We start from the raw sequence: 26599 nt of genomic DNA on the forward strand, positions 1-26599 counted from the left end.
ATAACACTTAATTGTCAATTCTAGCGTGATAAAATATTAAGTCCTAAACAATTCAACATATTTACATTTTAAGCTCAATAAGCTACGTTCTAAAGGCACTAATTCACGCAAGGATAAAATAAGAATGTATAAATAGATGTATGGTGATAAAAAATTCAATTTTATTAAAGGTTTTATTTATAGTTTCCCCACAGGGTCTCTGCGCTTAACGATGTTCTGTAGAACTACAAAAGTTGATTGTGACTTCCAAAAAGATCTTCATCCACTGCTTGTTCCAGTTTGTTGATGATCCCGTCTACCTGAGCCAAATTTAGTTAAGTATCAGGATGGTGTCTGTGTGCCACTGACATCCTGAATATTTTCGTGACATTGATATATGACATAGACTTTGTTGCAGGCAATACAGCAAGCCAGAAATATTAAAGTACCTGGACCAGATCAAATCCCTGCTAAACTACTTAAACTTTTGGATGTATAAACATTACCTACTTAACTACTTTCTTTAACAATATTTACAGAGAAGGAAAAATACCAGATAATCGGTTGGAGTCACTGTTTATAACAATACCAAACAAATCAGAGTATTTCTTCTATGCGAAAGTAGAATAGGTAATAAGCAATTTGAATTTAGAAATGGTCTAGGAAATAGAAAGGCACTATTTTGTATGCGCGTTCTCTTATAAAAAGCCTGTGAGTTCCGAAAGAACGTTTATGTTTATTTCATTGACATAAAGAAGCAGGACTTGACCACTACTATAATATAAGACTGCTAAAATACTTATATTACAATCAAGTAGCCTCTATCCAAATTGGAGATGGGCGTACTGAAAAACTACCCATCAAACGTGGAGTGCGACAGGGTTGTGTTTTGTTACCAAGTCTTTTTAATTTATACTCTGAAGAAATCTCTAAGAAAGTTTTGGATGCGAGACAAAAAAGAGTAACACTAGGCGGAGAAGTAATCAAAAACATCAGATACGCTGAAGATACAGCCGTTTCTTTAAGTCTAGTCAGTGAAGTAAGTTATCGAAGGACTTAAAATTAACATTTCAAAGACAAAGTGGATGGCGGTTGGAAAGAACAATATAGATCAATGTCTGTTTTCACTTAATGAAGAGGAGATAGAACGCGTAAATAATTTTAAATTCCTTGGCAGCTGGTTAAATCTAAACTGTAACTCTGTTGACGAAATAATAACTAGGATTGAAATATCACGTAAGGTTTTTATGACCTGGAAACCAGTTTTATGTAACAGAAACTTGTCACTGCATATTCGCAAGAAAGTCCTGAAATGTTATGTGTGGTCTATCCTTTTGTATGGTTGTGAGACATGGACATTAAACACCATAATGCTGAACAAATTAGAAGCATTCGAATTGTGGTGCTATTCACGAATCCTATAAATATCATGAGTTTCGCACATTTCAAATGAAGATGTTAAAATAATTAATTCAGAACGTCTGCTCAAAAACATCATAAAGAGGAGAAACACAGAATACTTCGGGCATAATATAATTAGATAACCCAAATACCATCTATTTCGCCTTATAATACAAGGAAAATTGGGGGAATATAGATGGATTGGTCGAAAGAAATATGGTATACATAACCTTTTATGGTTATGTAATATTAGACAGTAATATTAGACATTAACTTATAGTGAAAGGAAAAATTGAGGGAAAGAGAGGCCTAGGAAGGAAAAGACTATCGTGGCTCAGAAACATCCGACAATGGACAGGGCTAAATTTTGAACAGCTAATAAGAACAGCTGAAGATAGAGAAGGTTTTAAAATTGTAGTAGCCAACCTCCATTGAGGAGAGGGCACTTTAAGAAGAAGAATATTAGACAATGGTGTGGTACCACAGACAGTAAAAGAATTATTTCACGCAGTAGCCGATAGAGATAGGTTTCAGGAAATTGTAAACATAATGACGGCCAACGTGTGAATATGGACACGGCACCTAAAGTAGAAGAAGTTGCAGAGGAGGGTAATGGTTTTCTCCCGAGGTCTCTTTGTACCGTCGGGTTTTGCGGGTACCTTCTCTTTGATTTTATGTGGATTTGCTGTAGTCTTTGTCCCAGCAGCCAGTTTTGCCTTCCTCTTCATCTATTGTTGAGCATCAGAAAGGTTTGTTTTGATACCTGGTTCAGAGTTTGTTCCTCTCGGAACACCTTCTGGCTGAGTATTTGGAGAGGAGATAGAATCCGCAACTGGAGTCGTCTCTGTGATCCTTGTGTTTGTATTTATAATCTCAGAAGAATTTCATTTTTGGCAACTTTACTAAGCGATGTGTTTTCTATTTGATCATCTCGTTTTCCATCTGTGTTCCCACGAGTTAAGACGAAATAAGGCCAGGCACGGTAGTGCGCTCCTGCCGTGCCAATGTTATATTCCCCCAGAGCTTGACAATGACAAGCTGCGATGACACGACATACCCACCGATGGGTGTGATCTCGAGCGTACCTTGGGAATGAACGGAGTATAGTAACATTTTAATTTTAAATGCCAAACAGCTATATACATAGTCCTGCCATAAATATCGATACAAGTGCAAACGCGATTTGTACGGCTGACAAACTTAACGCAGTTAAAAGTTATGTTGAAATTACTGACAGTCGATATGTACGCTACAGATGCGTCAAAACATTTGAGTCTAATTTGAGCCGTTACGATGAAGTGGATAGACAAAGAGAATCGTATCGATGTCATTGCTCTTCATAAGTAGGGTATAGAAAGAGCTCGTATTTTTGAATTACTAAAACCATTAAATATTACACGTGTTTTTGTGTATAGTGTTGGTAAGTTATTTTTGGATACGGGAGGAGTAAGTGACCATAAAAGATCCGGCCGGCCTCGCGTGGCTCGTACGCCACAGATTATTAACGCAGTTAAGTCAAGAATTAACCAAAATTCTGTTCGAAAATAAAAAATCATGGTTTGGGAAATGGATATTGCGCCGAGAACCATGGGCCGCATTACCAAACAAGACTTGGGACTTGGCGCTTTCAAACGATAAATAGGGCAACGCCTCATCGTTGTATTAAAACAAAATAGAAAAAAAATCAAGACGCTTGTTGTCGTTGTACTGTAAATGGCGTTACAAAGAAATCCATTTTACAGATGAAATTTGTTTTATTTTGGAAGAAACTTTCAATAAGCAAAACAATAGAGTTTATGCGCGTACTAGTGCTAAGGATCGAACGAGATCATTATTCCGCCTCAGTGATGGTTTGGTGGGGACTATCCTATGAAGGCGTCACTTCTTTACATTTTTGTAAAAAGGACGTTAAAACAGCGGCCAGAAATTATCAACGGGACATTGTAATAAATTTAGTGGAGCTCCTAAACTACACTATCTTTCAAAATAGACCATGGGTATTTCAACAGGACTTTGCACTTGCGCAAAAGGCCAACACTGCTCAGCAGTGGCTTAAAAATCATGTATCTAAACTTATTAGTAGTGACGATTGACCACCAGCCAGCCCAGACCTTAATTCACTTGACTAAAACTTGTGGTGAGTTTTAGAGTGTATGGCCTATACAAGACGACACAATAACGTGGAGTCATTAAATCAGGTGCTGGTAGAAGCTGTGAACAATTTCCCTTTTGAAGATGTCATCCGTACAGTGATGGATAAATGGTCTAACAGACGTCGTTGCTATATTCAGACAAATGGTGCTCATTTTGCATAATTTTTTTAAAGTTTGTAGTTTATTATATTAGCAATTGTGTAAAAGTATAGTGTGTAAGATTTTTTCAAATCAAACCAGTAGTTAAAATTTGTTTAGTTAAATAGGTACCTTGTATCATTTATGTCAGCACTAGAATTATAACAAAATGTATCCAAAATAAAAAATGAATACAAAAAATTAAAATGGAACTCAATCCGCAACGAATAATATAAATCTGAATAATACTTTATTTTTGTCACGATTTTCAAAAAAAATATGTTCCTAAAAGTGTTAATTATGGAACATTGGTATGTGTTCATAATAGATTTGTAACATATTTTATTGAATTAAGATTTCTTTATGTACAAACATGTAATATAAATAGATAATTTAAACACGAAAAAGATGCAGATTTGCAGGTGTGATAAAGAGAAAGAATACAGCGGCTGGTCTAATTAAGTCCTCGGGGCATATTGACTTGAGTAGGGAAGTAAAAAATGAATGCAGTTTTTTAAGTCGAGTAATCAGTGGACATATGTTATAAAGATATCAAAATTAGACGAATTTGCTACGGTGAAAGATCACTAAATAAGGTGTCTTCCTTTTGGAAACTTTGATGTACACGTTTCAAACGTGCATACTCAGAATTGTATAAAAGTCAGTGAAAGCTAACAAAATTTTGAATTATGAAAATCAAACAACTATTTTAATCTAGCTGCTATTAAGAATTTATACACGCATTTATACACTAGTGATTAACGGAACCAAATTTAGTAGCAGCTAATTAGCCCAGTTATATGAACAGCATATGCATTTTTTGTTTCATTTCATAATATTATATCGATACCTCGACAATACCTGTTTACACGTACTAAATTCTTATTAAATAATATCCAATGACCGTGTCGTAATAGTCCTACATAACAGTAAAAGTCAGACTATTTCCGAAACAAGGCGTATATACTACGAAATGGAAAGTCTATTATAATTTGACTGCGTTTATTTAGAACATGTTTGTTTTACCGATATCTTTGGTGTTACACATACAAAGTAATTTATTTTTTTATGTGACTATTAACAAGTTGTTTTCTGTTATTTTTATTTTATGGCCAAGTTTGGAACATTTAATTTACATTGTTTGTTTCTCAAATAAAGTTTAACAAAATTTAGTACTTCCTTTTTTTCTGTAGTTAAGTGAAATCTATGTACTATCAGTAAAAATCTTGTTGTGGAAAATAAGAAGATGGACAAGCGTAATTATTTTGTTAAGAAATGTTACAAGTTAATTTCTAGTAACACTAGAACATCTCTCAAACAATAGCTTCTATAATATTAAATAGTTTTTAGCCCACTGCTGTCAGTTATGTCTTAAATGGACAAACTAGCAACTTGCAAAAGAAACATTTCGCAACATGAAATACGTATGCATTTTCTGTATTATTAACGCAATGATTATCTTATAACCAGAAAACAAAATGTAAACATTAAAGGCTTTATTTATAATCAAGAGATTTTGGCAAGCTTAAACTTTTATGTTCCATCTAGATAGCTAAGAAAGCATCCTAGCATTCATAAGACCTTAAAGGTAATGCACATTGAAAAACTATGATGAAAACACATTTTTAGATCTAATTAGAGCTACAATTTTATTCAGCAATCAAAAATATCATGTAATGGAATGAAAACGAAATAACAATAATAAATTAGTATTAGTGCAGTAGGAGATAGTGTTTTTTTAACAACTTTTCTTAAATTTTACATTGAAGAGGTACAACAAATGTTCTATTTTAGCTCAAGCTGTAGAGAAAAAGTGTCTTAATCAATATTTTAGGGTAAATAAGTATACATTATGAAAGTAAATAAAAAAAGCTTTAATTCGAGCTATATTACATTAAATTTGACGAATAATTAATGCCAAAATAATCATTGAAAATGCAAATATGTCAATTTTTCGCCATTTTTTTATTTTTAAAATAACCTTTGTAAAAATTCATTTTTATTATGTAAAAAGCATTATATGGTATCTCTTTTAATTACAAATCGAATAAGACTTCGTAAGATTAGAACGGTAAATTCCTTTTCGAGATACGATTAATTGTTAATAAAAATTCTTAAATGTTTTTTTTTTTTAAAAAGATAGAGATCTAATTCTAAACGGAGTATAAATGTTGAAATATAAATATTTGCTTAAAAAATGTTTAAATCATTTATTTATTGCTTGGAAATAGGGACGATTTGTTCCTTATAAATTAAGTAAGCTACAGCGCTGCCTATACATTACACATATTTTTAACTTATTGATTTTTAAAGCTGACGTCAAGAAAATGATAAAAAAGTTTTCCATGACCAACAGAAGTGGAGTTAGCTTAATTTGTTTAAATTGTAGTAGAAGTTGCGGCGGTTGAGCTATTCCCTTCACTTCCAATCTGTCGTCGTTCAGCTCAAAAACGGCTAGTTGGATCGTCAAGTATGAGGGGTCGTTGAAAAGAGGGCAGCTCAGGAAATACATAATAAAGGGTTGAAGTCAGTGGGTGAATTGTCAAAAAGACTTTAAGCGTATAGTACCTAAAATACTTAAAATATAACAAGGTCGTTCGACAGGGTTATCTCATATATGACAGGATTTAGTGAATAGAATACCATGGCAAAGAAAAATCAAGTTTTTATTACTAAAAACTCTATTAATTTCTCTCTCTTTATTACTTAAAGCTCTTAAAACTCTCTTTATTACTTAAACATAATATAAGTAGTTCTCTACGTACTACGTAGGTACATAACTAAACTAAAGCGTCTTTTTTAATTTTTAACCATTAAGTTAAGTTACTAATTCCTAATACTAAAATGTCTATACATACACTGAGAGCATGTTATATCTGGTTGGATCATTCTTGTAGCAATTCCCTCCGCTTTTTTGTAAAGAATACAGCTGTTTCTGGTCTCTCTTTTATATATTACACTTATAGCTTCAAAGCATATTATATATATATATATATATATATATATATATATATATATATATATATATATATAAATATATATATACATATATATATATATATGTATATAAATATATATATATATATACATATACATTATATATATATATATATACACAAATGTTCCGATGTTCCGAAAGGTTTTCGCGGTTAGTATAATTAAACCTAAGGCTAAGATTAATACAACAATCTCCCACTCAATCCAGAATCCAAAGACTCCTCATCATACGAAAGCTTTTCTTTCTTACATTAAAGGTGTCACTGACAAAATCGACAAAATTCCAAAATCAAGAGAAATAAAAACATTATTTACCCCCCAACGAGAACTTTCATCCCTTGTCCGATCAATCAAAGACAACATTCCAAATGAACAACACGGAGTTTATGAAATTCCTTGTGCAGACTGCCCCCGATCCTATATAGGCCAAACAAATCGTAGAATCCAAAATAGAATTTACGAACATTTCATTTCTGTTCGCAATTCTGACTCAATTTCAGCTCTAGTTCAACACCATCTTCATACAGGCCACAAAATTGATTTTCAAAACTCCAGAACCATAGCTCCCATTCGCTTCTATAAACCAAGAGTTATCCGAGAGTTCATGGAAATTAAAAACAGGTATAAACAACAGTTTGGAGTTGCACGCACTTGGAGGTTACTCCAGGCATCCAATTAATGCTCAAAATCATTTATCTGCGCCCCTACAGCTTGAACTATTTGCTAAACGTGGTTGTGTGTGGAAAAATATTCTTTATTTTTGTTTTTAAGCCAGTTTTGTTAGGTGACAAAATTAAGTAACAATGCAATCGTGGGCTGCAATCCAGAATCAGAATTAACTAATCGTGTTTTGTGTTTGCACCGTTTTTGGAAAACCCGTACAATTTGAGTCCATCACAATATTTAGAGTGTACAATGCTTTTTCGAGAACAGAAAAAAGATGTCGGTCACGATAATATACAAGTATCAAAACAATTAAAATATCAAATACCAAAAACCAAATACTACGTCATTTTAAAATATTAACAAACAAACAGGTAACTTAATTCGAAAATCCAGATAATTTCCAGCAATTTTGCTGCGCATCAAGTGGGCGTGCCCATTGTAGCATTTTTAAAATCGTTCCTAGTTTTGACAAACTGTACAATGTATAACAAAACATAAGAAGCACTTTATTAAAATATTCATAAATCTGTGATTTTCTTTTCCGTACCTACTATTTTTATTTTTGAAAATGAGTCTTAATTTTTTTAAATTGTTTTAAAAAGTACCTACTTTAAAGGAATTTTTGAAAAAGTTTGCAAGATATTTGATAGTTGGTATCGTGTATCAATGGTGTTCATCGATTAGGTATTTTTTAACTGGTATAATTAAGGTTACTTCTATATTTTTGGAAAATGGAAAGTGTATGGAAGTTAACGGACTTAATTTGTTAATATATAATTAACTAATTTATAACTATTAAATAAAATGTTTACGGATTATAAATTCCATTAATTTAAATCATTTTATTTACAGTACATCTAATCTTTGTTCTATTCTATTGAAAAAGTATCAGTTTATTGAAAGTGTTACACCTAACATAACGTATGCATATTTCTGCCTCTTTGCGTGCTTAGAGCGAACTCATTGTAAGCTCTAACGAAATAGAACCTTTTCCATCCATAAAAGTGCCCATAAAATATGCATATGAATTACATGAAATATGCATACCAGCGAATGGTGATACGTTGTAACGAAATCAAACCTTAACTGCCTATTTTATTTTTATTTTACATTTTACTCTAGTGTGGAGGTCATCGAAAGGGCTATGCGATGATAATGGAAATCTACAACTAGACCCCGACAAAATAGTTAGAATCTGGGAAACTTATGTGGAACAACTGTTTAATGATGACCGTCCTAGTGGGTATACACTGAGCAATGATGATACTGGCCCTTCTATTCTAAAATCAGAAGTGGAGAATGCTATAAAGGGTCTTAAAAATAACAAAAGACCAGGCAACGATAACGTATACGGGGAAGTATTGAAAATGTTGTGCGAAACAAACAGTCAATTTCTAGACTCACTCGTCAGACTCTTTAACAATATTTATAACAGCGGGGAGTTTCCTGAAGACTGGCTAGAGTCAACTTTTGTTGCCATACCGAAAAAACCAAAAGCAAAGTCTTGTGATCAACATCGGATGATAAGTCTAATTAACCACATTTCGAAGGCATACACCAAGGTTATTTACAACAGAATAAGCAAAAAATGCGAGGATAACATTGGAGATTCGCAGTTTGGGTTTCGGAATTCTCTTGGGACAAGAGAAGCACTTTTTAGTCTACAGGTACTCATCCAGCGCTGCAGAGATATGAACAAAGACGTGTACATATGCTTTATAGACTACGCAAAAGCATTCGATAACGTAAAGCACGAAAAGATAATTGAAGTTCTCCATAAGATCGGAGTCGACTACAGAGACATTCGAACAATAGCGAGTCTCTATTGGGGCCAAACAGCTAAAGTGAAAGTAGGATCTACATTGACCAATAAAATTGAGATCAAGAAAGGTGTACGACAGGGCTGTATCTTGTCTCCTATTATCTTTAATATATACTCAGAAGAAGTATTTAAGACAGCGCTGGAGGAAAGCACAGAAGGCATAAAGATAAATGGAGAAATAATTAATAACATAAGGTATGCTGATGACACTGTGATTCTAGCAAGTAGCATGGAGGAACTGAGTTGCCTAATAAGTAAGATACAAAAAACAAGTGCACAATACGGACTCAGACTAAATATCACAAAAACCAAATGGATGTTAGTAAGCAAAACCCAACAACCACCACAGCAACTGATATTAGACAATGAAAGAATTGAACACGTGGATTCGTACATCTACTTGGGAACAACAGTTAACTCAAATTGGGATCAAGCAAAGGAAATACGTATAAGAGTAGAAAAGGCAAGAGCATCGTTCACTAGCATGAAGCAAATTTTCACCTCTAAAAGCCTCACCCTACCTCTCAAAATTCGACTTCTGAAATGTTATGTATTCCCGGTTTTGTTATATGGAATGGAGGCGTGGACAATGACCGCAACAATGATGAAAAAAGTAGAGGCCTTCGAAATGTGGGCTTACCGACGTATATTACGTATATCCTGGACTGAGCACGTGACCAACGAAGAGGTACTACGCCGGATAGGTAAAGAGAGAGAGGTAGGAATAAGTATAAAGAAAAGAAAGTTGGAATACTTGGGTCACGTTATGAGACATAATAAATATAGAGTACTACAACTGATCATTCAAGGGAAAATAGACAGCAGAAGGGGTCCAGGGAGGAGAAGACACTCGTGGCTCCAAAACTTGCGGCAATGGTTCGGATTGTCATCTGCTGAACTATTCAGATCTGCCGTAAACAAAGTCAGAATAGCCATGTTGATTGCCAACGTTCGGAACGGACAAGGCACATGAAGAAGAAGAAGTGGAGTAATAGGAAATGGTTTTCACGAAGGGATTTCTGCCTAGACGAATTTTTGTGACGTGGATACAAATTTTAAACCGCCATGCCAGTGGCTGGCGTTTGTTTTGTTTTGCAACATTTTGAAAACACAGATTTGCGCCGTATCCTGAATTCGATGTCCGATTTTTATTCTCGTTGGTAGATGTCGCTCTAGCGTCTGTCGGTAAATATTTTAAATATTTACTTTTATGAATGAAAAAGGTTTTATTTCGTTAGAGATTATCATGAGTTCGCTATACCATTAAATATATCAGCAAATGGTGGAACGCTGTAACGAAATTAAACCTTAACTGTCCATTTTATTTTGATTTTACTAGAATAGTTTCAAGGGTAAATGACGAAACCACGTAAGTTACGAAAAATTTGATTGAACAAAAATTATTGTAAATGAAGAAAAAAAAATAAATCTAATCTTTAATATTACTGGGAATGCGCATATTAGCACAAGAGAAATTGCTGATGCTTCTGAAAGTAGCATAGCAAGAATTTAAAAAAAGAGCAAGATGCATCTATATCATAATAGTTGCTTAATGAGGATAACTATAAAGGTCGTGGCATATTATCTTACACGTTGCGTTTCCAGCCTGTAGCGTTTAGTTACCGAAAAATATAATTTAAATGGTTTTAAATATGAACAATTGACACTGTCAGTAATGTATCGTATCAGACACCTTAGGTATCCGTTTAGTATATTCGAAAACAATATTTTACGGATGCCGACCGCTACGGAACGAGTCGAAACCTGTTGGTACGGATAATGTAAATTAGGAGGAGTCCGTTGTTTTCCCCTCGTTGTATTTAGGTATTTTTTAGGTACATTTAGGTTTTGATTATTTAGACAGAGTATTTAAAAAAAAATTTGAGGCTATTTTGTCATTTATGCATGTGTTTTTATTGCTTTGTGACAATTAAACACGACAAATACACGGAAGTGATAAACAATTAGCACTTGCACAGAAGTGATACCTCTTCTTTTTTAAAAATACTCTTTAGTTTGATATTTACAGTTTAATAGTAGAAGTTAAAATGGATTTCGAAAAAATAATTGACCTCGTACGAGGTGAAGAAATTTTATATAAATACAATGATAAATGCTATTATGATGCAAATAAAAAAGAAAATATTTGGAAAAGCGACAACACATCTTCAGCGCACCAAACTTTCTATGTATGAAAATGTGAACGCGCAGTCCAATTGCTGGACTGGAGACGCTACCTGCCGGAAACTATACGTGCATGATAATATGCCGCGACCTTAATAAAACAGTAGAATTCTGTCGGTGGGCGCAGGAACAAATTTAGAATGATGCATATTTCTCGGAATACGGTTTATTTGAAAATTAAGTTACTCTCCACAAGAATGATATTGTAAACATACATAATTTCCACTATGACTTAACTTCTAATTTAGACCACATTTTCACTCACAGTCAAACAACATGATCATTAAATGTTTGGGCTAGAATTCCTGAAAATTATGTCATAGGACCCTTCTTTTTGAGGATCACGTAAACCAGAAAAAGTATCTACATTTTTTGGATGACGAATTACCGGAATCATTTTAAGAAGGACCGTTGAACATACGTGAGATAATGTGGATATGGAAGAAAAGAAGCGAAAAGGTGGCCTCTATGATCTCCAGAGTAATTATATTGAAAAACGCGAACATCGGGAAGAATCCAAAAATGTAAAAATATACAGGGTGTTTCATTACAAAAATAATAAGATTATTCCACCCTATTAATATGGGTGGCTTTGAATATTTAAAAATATTTTTAAGTATGGTTCTATCTATGCTGCAACTTTTACCCAATTGTTTTTTCGTATCTCTTACGACAAATGAGTAAATGGTCTTCCCCGCAGTAATGCCGCACCCTGTACACATGTATATATGAAACGTCACCAAATTGTGATATATACCACATATTTTTTCTATTGCTGAAATATACTATTTTCTATTTCAACCGTTTCAAGTTTTAAATATTAATAGCGATCAATTAAAACTGTTAATCTTTTGATAAAAAAAAAATGCAACATACCCGCTGATAGAAGTATCCAAAGGCCTAAAGGCCTGTTCATTATCCTGAATCTGAAACTAAAAATAATATTTTTATATTAATGTTATCGATGTAAACTAAAAATAAAATAAGGGAAAAATATTATCAACAATTTAATAATTGATACATATAAGGTTCAATGCTCGAATAAATGAACTTTGATAAAATAAAGGCAGATATCGAGCACAGTTTTATTAATTAAATCTTGCCCAATTACTTTCGCTCCCTAGAGCATCTTCAGGGCATTTCGTCAATTTTGGGCTATCCAACAATCGCAGAATGTCATAAACATAAAATTAAACATAAAGTTGTACATAACACTACACTAAACTATTTGTCCTTGTTTAGTGTAGTGTTATGTACAACTTTATGTTTAATTTTATGTTTATGACATTCTGCGATTGTTGAATAGCCCAAAATTGACGAAATGTCCCTGAAGATGCTCTAGGGAGCGAAAGTACTTGGGCAAGATTTAATTAATAAAACTGTGCTCGATATCTGCCCTTATTTTGTCAAAGGTAATTTAATAATTTATCATAATTAAATGTAAAATGGTATCTAGTGTGTATGGGGTGAATAATAGTCACATGCGTGTTGTATTTAGTAAAACGTTTAGAACGATGTTAAATTTAATATATATTTTATTCATTATAATAAGTTATAATATTCAATATAATTATGTAAATAATAACTCTTAAATCTGTTCCACATACGCGAACCTTATTTTATCTTACCAAAAGGCCTATTCATAGTTTATGAAAAATAAGTATATGTACCTATTTGTCAGAGTTGATTTTTCTGCATCTTTCCATCCTTACTCTTAGTCAAAAGTGTTTCTCCCGTTACAAATTATAAAAATATATAATAAAATCTTGTATACAGATACATCGGATGCTAATGTAGTGTACAGTACAACAACGTGTCATCGGTGATACAGCAATACGTCTTATGTCAAAAATTTCGGTTATTTCGTTTATCTACCAACAGTGGTTTTGTGACCTTGACTATGTACCTGCAATACGTCCCGGGTAAATACAAGTACTACAAGTAGTACTAGTAATACAAGTAGTATCCGATTACAAACTAGATTTTAAAACTATTATGCAAAACGTTATAAGTCGACCGGCGGAGTGACTGATTGCAATATGTTCTATGTGACAACGTGTTTGATTGGTCCTCGGCAAAAATTCCAGTATTCCAAAATTACAGAGGAATATCAAAATTCAATATTTAAACATTTTTGGGAGTTTAAATCTTGAGATTCTAGAAAAATTTACGTACGCAGTCTTGTATTAATAGGATCGCCACGATACTCGAGAAACTCTAAAGATGCTGCATGCAGAAAAACATTTCATTTAAATATTTCTTATCTATGAAGGAAAGTACAGAAAGATTACATATTTGTAAACAAATGTTTATTTCTACATTAGGTATTGAACAACGGCAATTGAGAGACTGGGTTCTGCAAAATACGATAGTCAGTCATATCACCAAAGAAGTAAGTAGATCTAATGAAGAAAAAGAAAAAAATGTAACAGCATTTCTCAATACCTCGACAAAAGTTAAATTACATTACTGCAGTGTTTCGTTACAAAATCTATATTTAGAACCAGTGTGGGAAAGTAAAATTCATCTATTTAACGAATATTTGAGTCTGAGTAACATAATACCATGATCTCATCGATTATTTAAATTTGCCATAAATTAAATGTGGCAATATTTTGTCCACGAAAAGATTAGTGTGACCAGTGCAGTGTATTTAAACATGGCAACCTTCCATAGACAGCTTATGGTATTCATACTAATAAAAAAGACAGAACCAGAACAGAGAAAGATGATGATAAACAAATCTGTCGATACCACCTTAATCTTTACAGTAGATGTTCAGGCAGTTTTGCTATTACAACAAAATTGAAGCTTCACAATTATACTATGTATGATTTAAAAACAAAGAAAGCCACATGCTATACTTGGCACGAGAGTAACGGCGGTTTAGACATTTGCACCTATTCTGGTTCAATAACTTGAAGCTGAAGTAAATAAATGTAATCCGTCAAAATAGTTATATGAAGCTATGGATCTGGGTACCAGAATCAATCTTTTACCATATCAAATGTTCTGTTATAACCGGCAATTCGCAAGCAGGTTATAATACAACAAAAGTATCGGGAAATTACCCAGGCCTCGAGATATTTTTGTACCCGCAGATTATGTTATAAAAGTCGCTAGACAGATCCCAGAATCTTACAACGTTGTTTATCTTCATAATACATACCTTAAGAATGTTATTGTGGAAAGAAATATCAAGTATTAGACCTGGAAATATAAAACTGGCCATGGAATGGACAGATTTGCCTACAAGGCCTAAGTATATATAAATAAAACACCCTTACCAAAACCATTACCAATAGAAACAACAAAATTTGTTTATGTATAAGAAATGAAATCATTAATACCAGGTGATCATCACCATTTTTATGGTACCTTACCACAAGGATGCTTAAATACAACTACCTGTTTGCATATTACAACTTTTCGTTAAAACCTTTTTTAAAAAAAGTTTTGACTTACCACTGTTTTTTTAAAGTGTCAGAAATAAAATTTGAAATTTGGTTTAGTTTACGTTACCATTACCCACAGCTAAACTTAAATTTTTTATTTGCATATGTTTTGTAATAAGTAAAGATTAATTCTATTGATTTATTTTCCTTTCTCTTTTACTCTTTGGGTTTATTTTAACTAAGGCTACATAATTTGCAATAGGTTCTATGTCAGCAGCCTTACCTTTATATGTAATATCTATTTATGGCCATACGTTCTATGTGGTCCTAACTCTTTCCACATTATTGCCTAAAAGATTGGTACTGTTATTTTCAATATACCCCAAAAACAAGATAATAATACCACACAATAATATAACAGTTTTGTATAGTTTTCCAAATATCACGTTCTTAGTCTCTCCTGAAAATTCGTAATTTTTGACATAGGACGTATTGCCGTATCAACGATGATGTACTGTATAAAATTGTTGTGTTTTTGGGAATATAATAAAAACAGGAACAAATTGGTAATAATATGTTACAGCAATTATCTATAAACAATAGGTGTTTCTTCAAATATCTCATTATTTTTAACCTTTTATTATATTTTAATAGTTTATGAAAATTCAGGTTAATAAATATCATGCTCTTTGTATACTTTTATACTTTCAAATTAAAGACCTTGAATTAAATATCGTTGAAGAAATGTTTGTTTTTACAGAATAATATATCGATCTTTTGTCAATACTTCTAACGGTAATGATAAAAAGATAGTATAAAAATAGATGTATGTGGTTCGTTCTCGTTAATTGCATCTACAATTGTATGCGGTTTCTATGGGTTTGTCTACAGGAATATGTACAGTGTGACACTGAAAATACAAGAATGATTAAATATAATATTTGCATACATTCTTGGTAAATACATAGGACTTTACATCCAGGTTGGCTGGCAGACACATTTCGGTGTATAATGATTACGATGTTCGTGTTTCGAATCCGAACCCAGTTTGAAATGTTTAAACGTAGCATTTAAAATCCTTAGTAGTTAACATTATATTAACTAGAAACTAACACGAATATTCAGATTTTATAATAGACTAGCACAGGGCAGTCATTTGCAGGTTATATAATAGATTAGCGACAACTTGGAACGTAATGGCTGCGAATCGGCTTTTCAATTATTATTATTTTCATCTAGAAATTTGTAAATATAAACTGATTCTACCTGTCGTTCTCTTAAAAATCGGTTTACTTCTCAATAGGTATAAAAATGTATGTACCTTGTCTGAACATGCTATTATTACCAACCATTCAGAAATTTTTTCTGTAGTTAAGATGTAGGTAAGAAGAAAAATTCTAAGAGACAATTGAAATGTGTCAAACCCCTTAACAAAAAGACTAATATTGACAATTTGAGCCAAATATATCATTCATTTAATAAATTAATTAATTTTAATATATTTAAAGCATAATATTATGTACTTAATTAGTCCTTGCACCTCCGATACCATTGTTTAAAAAAAAACAGATTGTCATTTCTTATTTTTAATGAATACATATCAGTGTAGTGAGCCTAATATACTGACAGCGTTTATAGTATCTAGTGTTGTTTTACATGCTTAACAATCTGTGTCCTCTCGTATGGATGGTGTACCGTCTCATTATAATTTACTTCATGTTGTTTGTCGATTTACTTTATTATTTTATATTGATATCGGTAATTCTTAAAGTTTGGGTAAATTAGCTTCCAGAAATCTATTAAAAGATTAAAATGTTTATCAGTTTTACATATTTCTGGGGAAAATTTGTAGATCATAATCTCGGTCTTTAGAAATTAGGTAGTTTTAACATTTACAGTTAATCAAGTCAAGCGGTTTATTTTTCTCGTGCCCGCTAAGTATTTATGTATTTCTGAGAAGGACAATACTTGCTTTCCCAAGATAACATTTTATAGTTTTTAGAAACGACCTCCCCTCCACTAGGGGCTTCTGTTAGACGTTTTGTAATGGATTTTTAGGAGTATCATTCGAAATTCAGTTTTGTACACACGTTTAGCTTAGTCAATAAAAGTCCTATCAAAATTGTCGTCGTATATTATTTTAATTTGATAAAATAGTATTTTATAGCAACTATATCTCACGGTAAACTAATCGTGAGCCGAACAGATGGAATAGCTCTTTATTAATGCTTTAACGCTTTTAAAATAAGTAATTATCAAAAACTTTATTATAAAAATAATATTCAATTATAATTTATGATACTATTGTGATTTCTTCTAATGTATTTTCAGGCAGTTTTCACTGGTGGCATGGCCATCTATTATTCCGTGTGCAACCTTAGGGTGGCTAATAATCGTTTTTGCTTTCAATCAATCACTGCACATAACATCAATTTTTTCTTCTGGTAGTCATATACAATTTAAATATGTCAAATAATTATTATTTCATTACAATTGCATAATTGATGCACTATGTGATTGAATTATTAGATACCTACTGAAATATTACGCAATTATTTAAGTGTATTGGACTCTAATAGTTTCACACTTTTTTGAACATACTTTGGACAAATTGTATCATCACTCTCGTATTTATCGACCAGACTTTCGATTAACACAAATTTGATAATTCAATGACTAATATCAAATGACAATATCAAATAACACTACGATAAAGCACTGCTGTGACTACAAATACCTAGGTATCACTATTTCACAAGATGGAACATTAGACAAAGCCATAAGAGAGAGAAATACGTCAGGGAGAAAAGCCATCACAATGTTAAACACCATTTTATGGGACCTATCCATCAGCAAAGAAAATAAAAAGAGGATATATGAGACTATAGTAAAAAGTATCACTTTATACAGCTGTGAGGTATGGCCACTGAAATAAAGAACACTGTCAACGCTGAAAGCGACGGAAATGGATTTTTTGAGAAGAGCCGCAGGAAGATCTAGAAGAGAAAGGATTACCAACGAACGCATTAGAGAAATAATGGGAATCAAACGAACAATCACAGATGACCTAACAATAAAACAACTTATCTGGTTCGGACACATACAAAGAATGGACGAATAACGAATGCCAAAAGAAATACTAAAGTGGCAACCAGAAGGAAAGAGAAAACGAGGTAGACCGAGAAAAAGTTGGAGCGAAGGAATAAATAAAGAACTGAGAGAGAGGGCCATAGAAGAAGATCTATGGAACAACCGGTCTAAGTGGCGATTGGAAGTCGGGAAACGGCGGAGAACGTTATAAACCGACAAGTAGTAGTAGTAGTTTCTGCGTGTCAGTTCTTGTTTTCCTTCTCTGTTCAGGCTCTACGCCATAACTTGATCCCACGTTAGCTGTATTGCGTGGCAGGAGTAAACCGCCGAAGAGAAAGTGGTTATGGTTTCGTTCTCAGATAACGTTCTCATCATCAAGTTTTTGAAGCCAAGCTTCTATACCGGCTTTGTATTACTTTTTTCTCTATAGTAAAATGCTGGTGCGAGTGTCACGGAACTAGCGCCACAAGATGGCGTCGTCACGGAGCTAGCGCCATAAGATCGCTTCGTCACGGATAGCGTTATAAAATATCGGTTCTTCTTTTAACATATAATTTAGTTTATACAATAATTAAATTTACTATAAAATGATATTTATTTATATTTTATTATTATTTTAATATTTATTTTATTATTTATGTTTTTAATTTTTGTTTTTGATATTTGCTTCCAGTTTTATATCTTCATTCCACAAACTTACATTTTGTCGTCTAAATTTGTTCCACGGCCTTATTTGACTAAGTATATCTTATTTAGGTTTTCAATCTCACATTTCATGTTTAAGGTCAATGTTTCAGCAATTGCTTCTTCTCTATTTCGTTATTTTATTGGTTATACTTTTCTGTCCGTTTCGGCTTTTTTACTTCTCGTTTGTATTTGTCAATATCTGTATGCCTCAAAAAAGTGTTGGTTTGTTTTAAGTTGTTTATTACGTAGAATTAGATCAGATTTTAACTATTGTTACCTCTCGTTTTTATATGTTCGCCAAATGACGTCTCCCTTAAGTCTTCTTTCTTTTTTTCCACATAACGATAGCAGTATTTTTTTTAATGTTTCACTATTTTTACCTGATCTTTTATCATATCTATTTCTCTTTCTAATTAAAAAAAATCAACCAAAAAGAAGAAAGAAATAAAATTATAATAATTGGTGAAAGTTGTTCTAGGAAGACGATAGTTACCCTTGAGATAAAAACCTCTATTTAAATTATGCTTATTGTAACTGTATATAATGCTCTGAATTATATTGCATTGATATAGTAAAATAAAAGCATATCTCGGTCCTTTACATTGAGCCCGAAGCGGAACATGGTGGCAATGGAGTAATGAAACAACTTTTACTTTCGTTGGTCTTACGTACAGGTTCGGCCATAGTTATGATATGCTCAGTATGTATCTACTGCAAACAGATTTATTTATCTAATTTAAATTTTATAGCCACACTATTCGTACTCGATTGCAAATACTTGAATACCATTCGTTTGCCATTGATGACATCATAATATAGCAAGTGAAACTATGATTGAGTAAACAAATTTGTGCAAATTATTATTTTGACGTTGATTTTAGTGTAATTATGTGAGTTAATAATTTTAAGGCTATTGATAAGTAGACCATATCAGTTAGATATAACATTTAAATTAGCATAAACAGAAGAGGAAGGTCAAGACCGAATTCGAAGATATAGGGTGTCAAAAAGGTAATGACAGAGAATACTAAAACTAAGTTAGATATTTGAATAGAACTTATTATAAACAACAGATTTTTTGACCACAAAAACAAATACAAATATACATTCACTAACACCCGTGGACAAAAACCTATGATAGATTACGTTATAACCAACAGAGATATACATCCAACAAATATAATCGACGTAAGATGCCTCAAATCAGCAGATGTAGGTAGCGAGCAAAGCCAGTATTATGTAAAATAAGAATCATCATGAAATACCCTAAGAGAGCAGCACCAACACAAAAATCAGAGTCGAAGGACTAAATACGGAATCCACTGAATACTTATACAGAAAAATGAATATCAGAGAAGATTGCTGGGAATGAAATATTAGAAGACGATAACATCGAGGAAAGCTGGGAAAAACTCAAAAATAACATAATTAACGCATAAACAGAATCACTTAAAGAGAGGAAAGTAAAGAAAAAATGTGAAAAAAAGAGGAAAGCCTTTTTACAATACAGAACAAAAAAAACACAACAGCCATATAACCACTATAAAAGAATTAGAAATAAAACTAATACTTTAGTTAGACAAAGAAAAAGGGAACACTGGCAGAGCTTCTCAAAACAGTTGGTGACGATAATGAATCTGACCAAACAACTATTATAACTAGTCCAAAAAAAAAACGAACAAAACAGAATTCCTCAAGAACAGAGATCAAGCATCCTAATAAACACAACACTAAAATTAACAACCAAAGTGATAACAAATAAATTGAATAAAATTATAACACTAGCAGAAGAACAACAAGGTTTTAGGTCGGGAAGATCATGCACCGACGCTATATTTATAATAAGGCAAATACAAGACAGATCATTAGAATACAACAAAACCGGCATATCTATGTTTGATGGACCTTCTATGGCATATCTATGTTTGTTGGACGGTTTGAAGACATTTGAACGGGTCAAATTAAAGTACGTTATCTACTTATTATACGCAAGAGAGATACCTCTAGGAATAATCAAAACGATCGAAAATTACTACCAAAACAACACAATAAAAGTAAAAGTAGAAGAAAAACTAACTAATTCTATTGAAGCTGGCAATGGGATTTTTAATAAAATAAACTAGTTCGTTTACTTCTAAAAAATGTGTTTTAAAAACTACTACCGATCTAGAAACCGAACCATCAAATTAATAGTTTATTTTTCAGTTATTTTTTATTTATAAACATTTATTGACAATAAAGGGATTACACGTTCCGGTATGTATAAGAAAAGGCAGATTGTAGGAAAAAAAATACTAAATAAATATACAAGAAGACTCGTCAATTAATTGCTCCTTTATCAAGTATTTAAATAATTTATTTGTAATTAGAGTTTTAATTGACATTGAATATTTAAGAATATAAAGCAACAAATTAAAAAAATAGACCGATATTGATTAACAGGTGGTATACGAGAGTGTAAGTAAAATCATTCTCGAGATCGGAACTTTCGATACACATTGTATTCACTATGCCTCGAAAGTTCTATTTTTCTGTTTAGCATACAATGCTTCAGAATAGATTGTATCGTAGATCTATCGACAAGGTCTCTCTGAATAGCGAGTTTCAACATAGTTGGTTCTTTGTACTTGCCGAGGATGAATTGTAGAGAATAAATAGAATATTTTTCTTTGAAATTTGAATATAATCTCTTACAAATATAAATGTAAATGGCGATTTATAATATATGTCCTAAATTAAATTAAAAATTAATATTAAATAAAATAAAAAACGTCAATAAACGTATTTTAACCTTTAATTGTGGCTTATTCTGTGTAAATAGTAATTACTTTAACATGCCACAAGAAAATAGTTTCAGAACAATATTAATTTCAGTAATATTAATTAATTAATATTACTAAAAAAAGAAAAAAAGAAACAAACAGTAATTACCACCATGTACTCCGGCACGAAAAACGTGTATCGTTATAATTTTTGATGAATTGACATTTTGTTTGACCATTTCGTCTGCTTTTTCATTGTCCTTGTACGGTATTGTATTGTATATGTCCCGGTACTCAGTCCACCTTAACCTTGCTACGGTCTCCTAGTATATATACGTAGGGTACCCACATTATCCCATAGCATAGAATTGACCTCTATAGAATTGAGTGTCTTAAGCCATGCCTGGCTAACTGTGAAGATGGCAATTGAACCTATATATTTTCTACCTTTCTATTTATTTCGGGCAGAAATCAGCATGCAAATACTCCCCGACACTATTCAACTGATGGTAATAGTCAGGAAGGCAGATCTCTTACCAACTTCGAACAAAAATACCATAAAGTAGCTTCAAGAGGGAGAATACGTAGATAATGTAACCATCATAGCAAACTCAAAGGTAGCACTTAGGAAAAGAATAAAAAAATCAGATAGAAAAGCAATAAAACAGATAGACGAATGGAGAAAGAATAAACATGGATAGGAAATAAAACTAGTAAAAAACATAGGAACATAAAAATTTCTGATTAACAACAAAGTATAAAGAAAAATTTTAAAAATAAATAGCCCAAAAATAACAACAAAATAAGAAAGCAAAATGAAAACAAATGCTGAAATTGAAAATGATTAAACATATAGTGAGATCACGTTCAAGGTGATCCTCCCCTTAATTCCTTGAGCCCTTGTAAAAGCGTGGTTACATTCTAAATATTTCTATTATTAACTTGATGTCTCCATTGGCTGCAATCCTGTGCCATATGGACTGCTTCATGTAGGGATATTCCCACCAGAGTCTTCATTTGGTCTGTCCATCGTGTTGAAGATCTTCCTTTTGGTCTTCGGTCTTCTACCTTTCCTTCCGCTACCAATAGTTCCATGGTACCCGTTTTCCTAGCTAAGTGGCCGAAGTAAATTATGTATGCTCGGTTTACTTTTTTAAAAGGCTAGTTCTATGTTTTGTCCAGGACTCGTAGAATTCTTATATCGACCCACATTTCGAAGACCTCGATCTTACTCCTTACGATTTTTTTAAGTCCATGTTTCAGCTGCGTATGTAGCAACGGGAAAAATATGGGCATTAACCAACCTGAGTTTAGTATTCATTGTTATTGTTCGGTCTTTCCATATTTTAATTAATTTACCTGTTGCTGTTGCTGATTGCCATTGTTGGTTATTAGGGAGCCAAGTACACAAATCTGGCTACTACTTCGAAATTCGCCACTAGGTGTATGTGCGGTAGATTATTTTTTGCTCTGTCTACGATCATTATTTTTGTTTTTCCGGTTTGATCTGAAGTCCGAATTCTTCGCTTATCCGGCTTAGCCGTTTAGTGATGGTAATTATTTCAACTTTATTCAGTGCTAGTATAAGTGTGTCATCTACGTATCGCAGGTTGCTGATTTCTCTGCCTTCTATAGTGATTCCTATATCTCATTCGTCTAGTACTTTTCTCATTAAATATTCAGAATATATTATGTTGTTGAATAATGGTGATATTTGTATGAATGGTGTATTTTGACTTTTTAAGATGGGCAGGCCACGTACACAGACTGCATAACGATAGACTTGTAAAACTGGCATGGGAAGAGATTACCACAGGTAAAAGACCACTCGGATGTCCCAGAATGCGATGGAGAGATAATATCCAAGCAGATCTCCGCCAAATGAACATTCCATTTGACTCTATGTTGATGGAAGACCGAATAAATTGGAAAAAAGTTGTACAGTCAGCCAAGACCCACCCAGGGTTGTAGCGCTACGTGATGATGATGATGTATTTTAACTTTACTGTGTTTTTATTAAACAGATTTCTTATTCGGTTAACTAGATGGTAAGGTACTCCCGTATTTTTCATTATACTCCAGAGGGGATCCCATTTTACTGAATCGAAAACCTTTGTGTAATCTACGAAACAGAGCTGCAATGGTATGTTATGTTCTCTCGCTGTTTTTCTGTTTCTATCAAGGTGATAGGTCTAACAAATTGGACTATATTCATGCCAGATTCAGAGGAACATCTAGCAATATATAGTTGACAACGTAGTAAAAGTGAGAGCCAAGAGTATCAACTACTAGAAAGTTAAATAGAGATACAGAAATAAATAAAAAATATCACGACAGCACTAAAAACGCACAAAAAAACTATGAAGGATAAAGAAATACAATCCACCTCAAAAATAGAATTTGAAATTCGAAAGTCCGTGCACTGGACATAATCCCAACGGAGATTTTAGGGCTTTGGAACGGGTTTATTACGGAAATCAGTAAAACTTTCTTGACAGTATTTACCAATTTTATCTATATATCTACATTTAATTTAAAATTCAAAATTGATGGTATAATTGTCTATTATGTTTCCTATTAATTTCCTATAAATGTTCTTGTATAAATATTCTATAATTTCAAAATATTTAATAGATGAAAATACACCTATATGCTCAAACCAAAGCGTGCTTACTGTCTGAAACAAGTTGTAGGTCAAAAGGTTACCTTCTAAGTAGTTGCAATGACACTATTAATGATCAAAGACGTAGAATCTTAAGTAATAGAAAGTATTATCTAATAGATATTATGTATATAACTTATTTTTAGAATTTTGCGTGATTTGTGTTCAAGCAGTAATCACCAATGGAATAAGAAAATTAAATATTTTGTCTGATATTTGAAGGTTATCAGTATCCGCATTTTTTTCAAGTGCTTTATAATTGAAGGTCAGTAATCAATATGAAATTGTCTTTTAATACATCCATTAGGATTGCTTGATGGTCGTTAGATATATATGTTTAAACGTCGATTTTATCTAGATGACAATGAAAATTATATATAGGTACTTATTTTACACTTAAGCTTCTAAAGTTCTGTCCCGTTTCTGGAATCAATATTAAAAGTATAGTAATATTATTACATCGTAACAATGGCAATTCGCCTTTTTGCCTTATTCTTTTCCTATTGGAACTAGGTCTTAGTTAATACATTATGAGCTACAAATATATACTTATAGAGTATATATTTATATATATATATATAAATATATATATATATATATATATATATATATATATATATATAAATATATATATATATATATATATATATGTAAATATATATATATATATATATATATATATATATATATATATATATATATAAGTATAGTAATATTATTACATCGTAACAATGGCAATTCGCCTTTTTGCCTTATTTTTTTCCTATTGGAACTAGGTCTTAGTTAATACATTATGAGCTCCAAATATATACTTATAGAGTATATATTTGGCGCTATATATATAAATATATATATATATATATATATATATATATATATATATATATATATATAAATACTTGATGATAGTGATGTACAATGGTCAGGAAATGGAGAGATTTCAATAAATAATCACAATATGCATTACACTGAAGAAACACAATTAGAAAATCAGTACTAGGTACTAGGTTTGGTTCAAATTTCAGAAAAAATAATAATTCTAAAAATTCATCCACGGAAATGCAATATTAATATGATTCAAGTCTGTGCTCCCACAGCTGATAAGACCAAAGATGAGATCGAAAAGTTTTATTCAGAATTACACAATACATAAACAGCAGATATAAAAACTCTATAACCTCAATTAAAACATCCTGGAGCAGATTGTAACTCGGACCATAATCCGTTAGTTGATGTCGTGAAAATAAAATTAAAAAGAATTAAACTCAGAAGACAAGAACCAAAAATTAATATAAGAATGCTAAAAAGTTATGAAACAAAAACGAATTAAAAACACTAACTGACAACAAACAAATTATGGACTTAAATAAAAAGTAGAATAATATAACAAACATATTACTGAAACCAGCTCAAGAAAGTTTGACACAATCCAGGTCAGAGGCTAAAAAACAAACAAAAATTAATATAAGAATGCTAAAAAATGATGAAACAAAAAACGAATTAAAAACACTAACTAACAACAAACAAATTATGGTCGTAAATAAAAAGTAGAATAATTTAACAAACATGGTATTGAAACCAGCTCAAGAAAGTTTGACACAACCCAGGTTAGAGGGTAAAAAACAATGGATGGCAGAAGAAATATTACTATAGATGGAATTTTTATTACTCTCTTTATTGCTATTTATTTATTATTACTATTTTTATTTCCTTTTTAAAAAAAGAAGATATAAAGAAAATATGTACAAAAATATAAAGAGATAGAAGAACTAGAAACCAAATATGATATGAAAAATTTGCACAAAAAAAATAAAAGAAGTGGCCGGAATGGGTTAAAAAAGTCAACAAGGGCACACAAAAGACAAGAAAGAAGTACTGCTAATAGATTCACCCACGAAATTAAGAAGATGGAAGGAGTACGTTAGAGAACTTTTCCAAGATGAAAAAGGTGAAATGCAAAATATACACGAGCAAAATCTTTGAAGAGATAGTAGATCACGATAGATGAAAGCAAATGTACTATCAAAAACTTTAAAAATAATAAGGCAGCTGCATTAGACGAAATACGTGTAGAACTACTCTTAAAACTTGTGGAAGAGGATAACTTGGAAGTATTGGTAGATTTGTTCAACACGGTGTACAATACAGAAATTACCGCAGAGAAGCTGAAATCAGCGTTTATATCTTTAAAAAACTATCGAACACTGAGCTTTATGAGTCATACTATAAAAGCTCTGCTTAAAAATGGTACTGCTTAATACATAATAGAATCTATGAAAAGTTAGAGAAGAAGATTAGTGAGACGCAATTCAAAACCGGACAAATAAAATGTAAAATTATTAAAATCTGGAGGACCATTTCTGCCTGCTACACTTATTTAATATGTACTAAAAACAGCGTAAAATACCAGATGCTTGGAAAACTACAAACAATATTCGACGTTATGGTAGACAATGAAATAATGGGCAATTTGAAAATGAAATTTCTAAGTGGGTTAAGGTTGCACAAGACTACATATTACGCGTGAAGAAATAAAAAATGAACTCAAAGTCAAAAGTACGTTAGAAAATATTAGAAATTATAAAGAAAAATAGAAACAACATTTAGAGATAATGCCACTGGAGAGAATAGTAAGAACAGCTTTATGAAACAAACTAAACCAC

The 26599-nt window shown here is 32.1% G+C and overlaps 1 protein-coding gene across 3 annotated transcripts in view; it reads right to left on the bottom strand.

The window, feature by feature from the left end:
- Positions 1-26599, bottom strand: part of LOC140443589 (uncharacterized) — a 224418-nt gene that overhangs the window by 176371 nt on the left and 21448 nt on the right. For all 3 annotated transcript variants that reach the window (XM_072534937.1, XM_072534936.1, XM_072534935.1), the window contains exon 2: positions 12217-12272. In XM_072534937.1, the coding sequence (XP_072391038.1) occupies positions 12217-12256 (40 nt within the window). In that variant the 5' untranslated portion in view covers positions 12257-12272. The remainder of the gene's footprint in view (positions 1-12216; positions 12273-26599) is intronic.

The sequence above is a fragment of the Diabrotica undecimpunctata genome, chromosome 6, assembly GCF_040954645.1.
Source record: "Diabrotica undecimpunctata isolate CICGRU chromosome 6, icDiaUnde3, whole genome shotgun sequence".
In the NCBI taxonomy this organism is placed as follows: domain Eukaryota; kingdom Metazoa; phylum Arthropoda; class Insecta; order Coleoptera; family Chrysomelidae; genus Diabrotica; species Diabrotica undecimpunctata.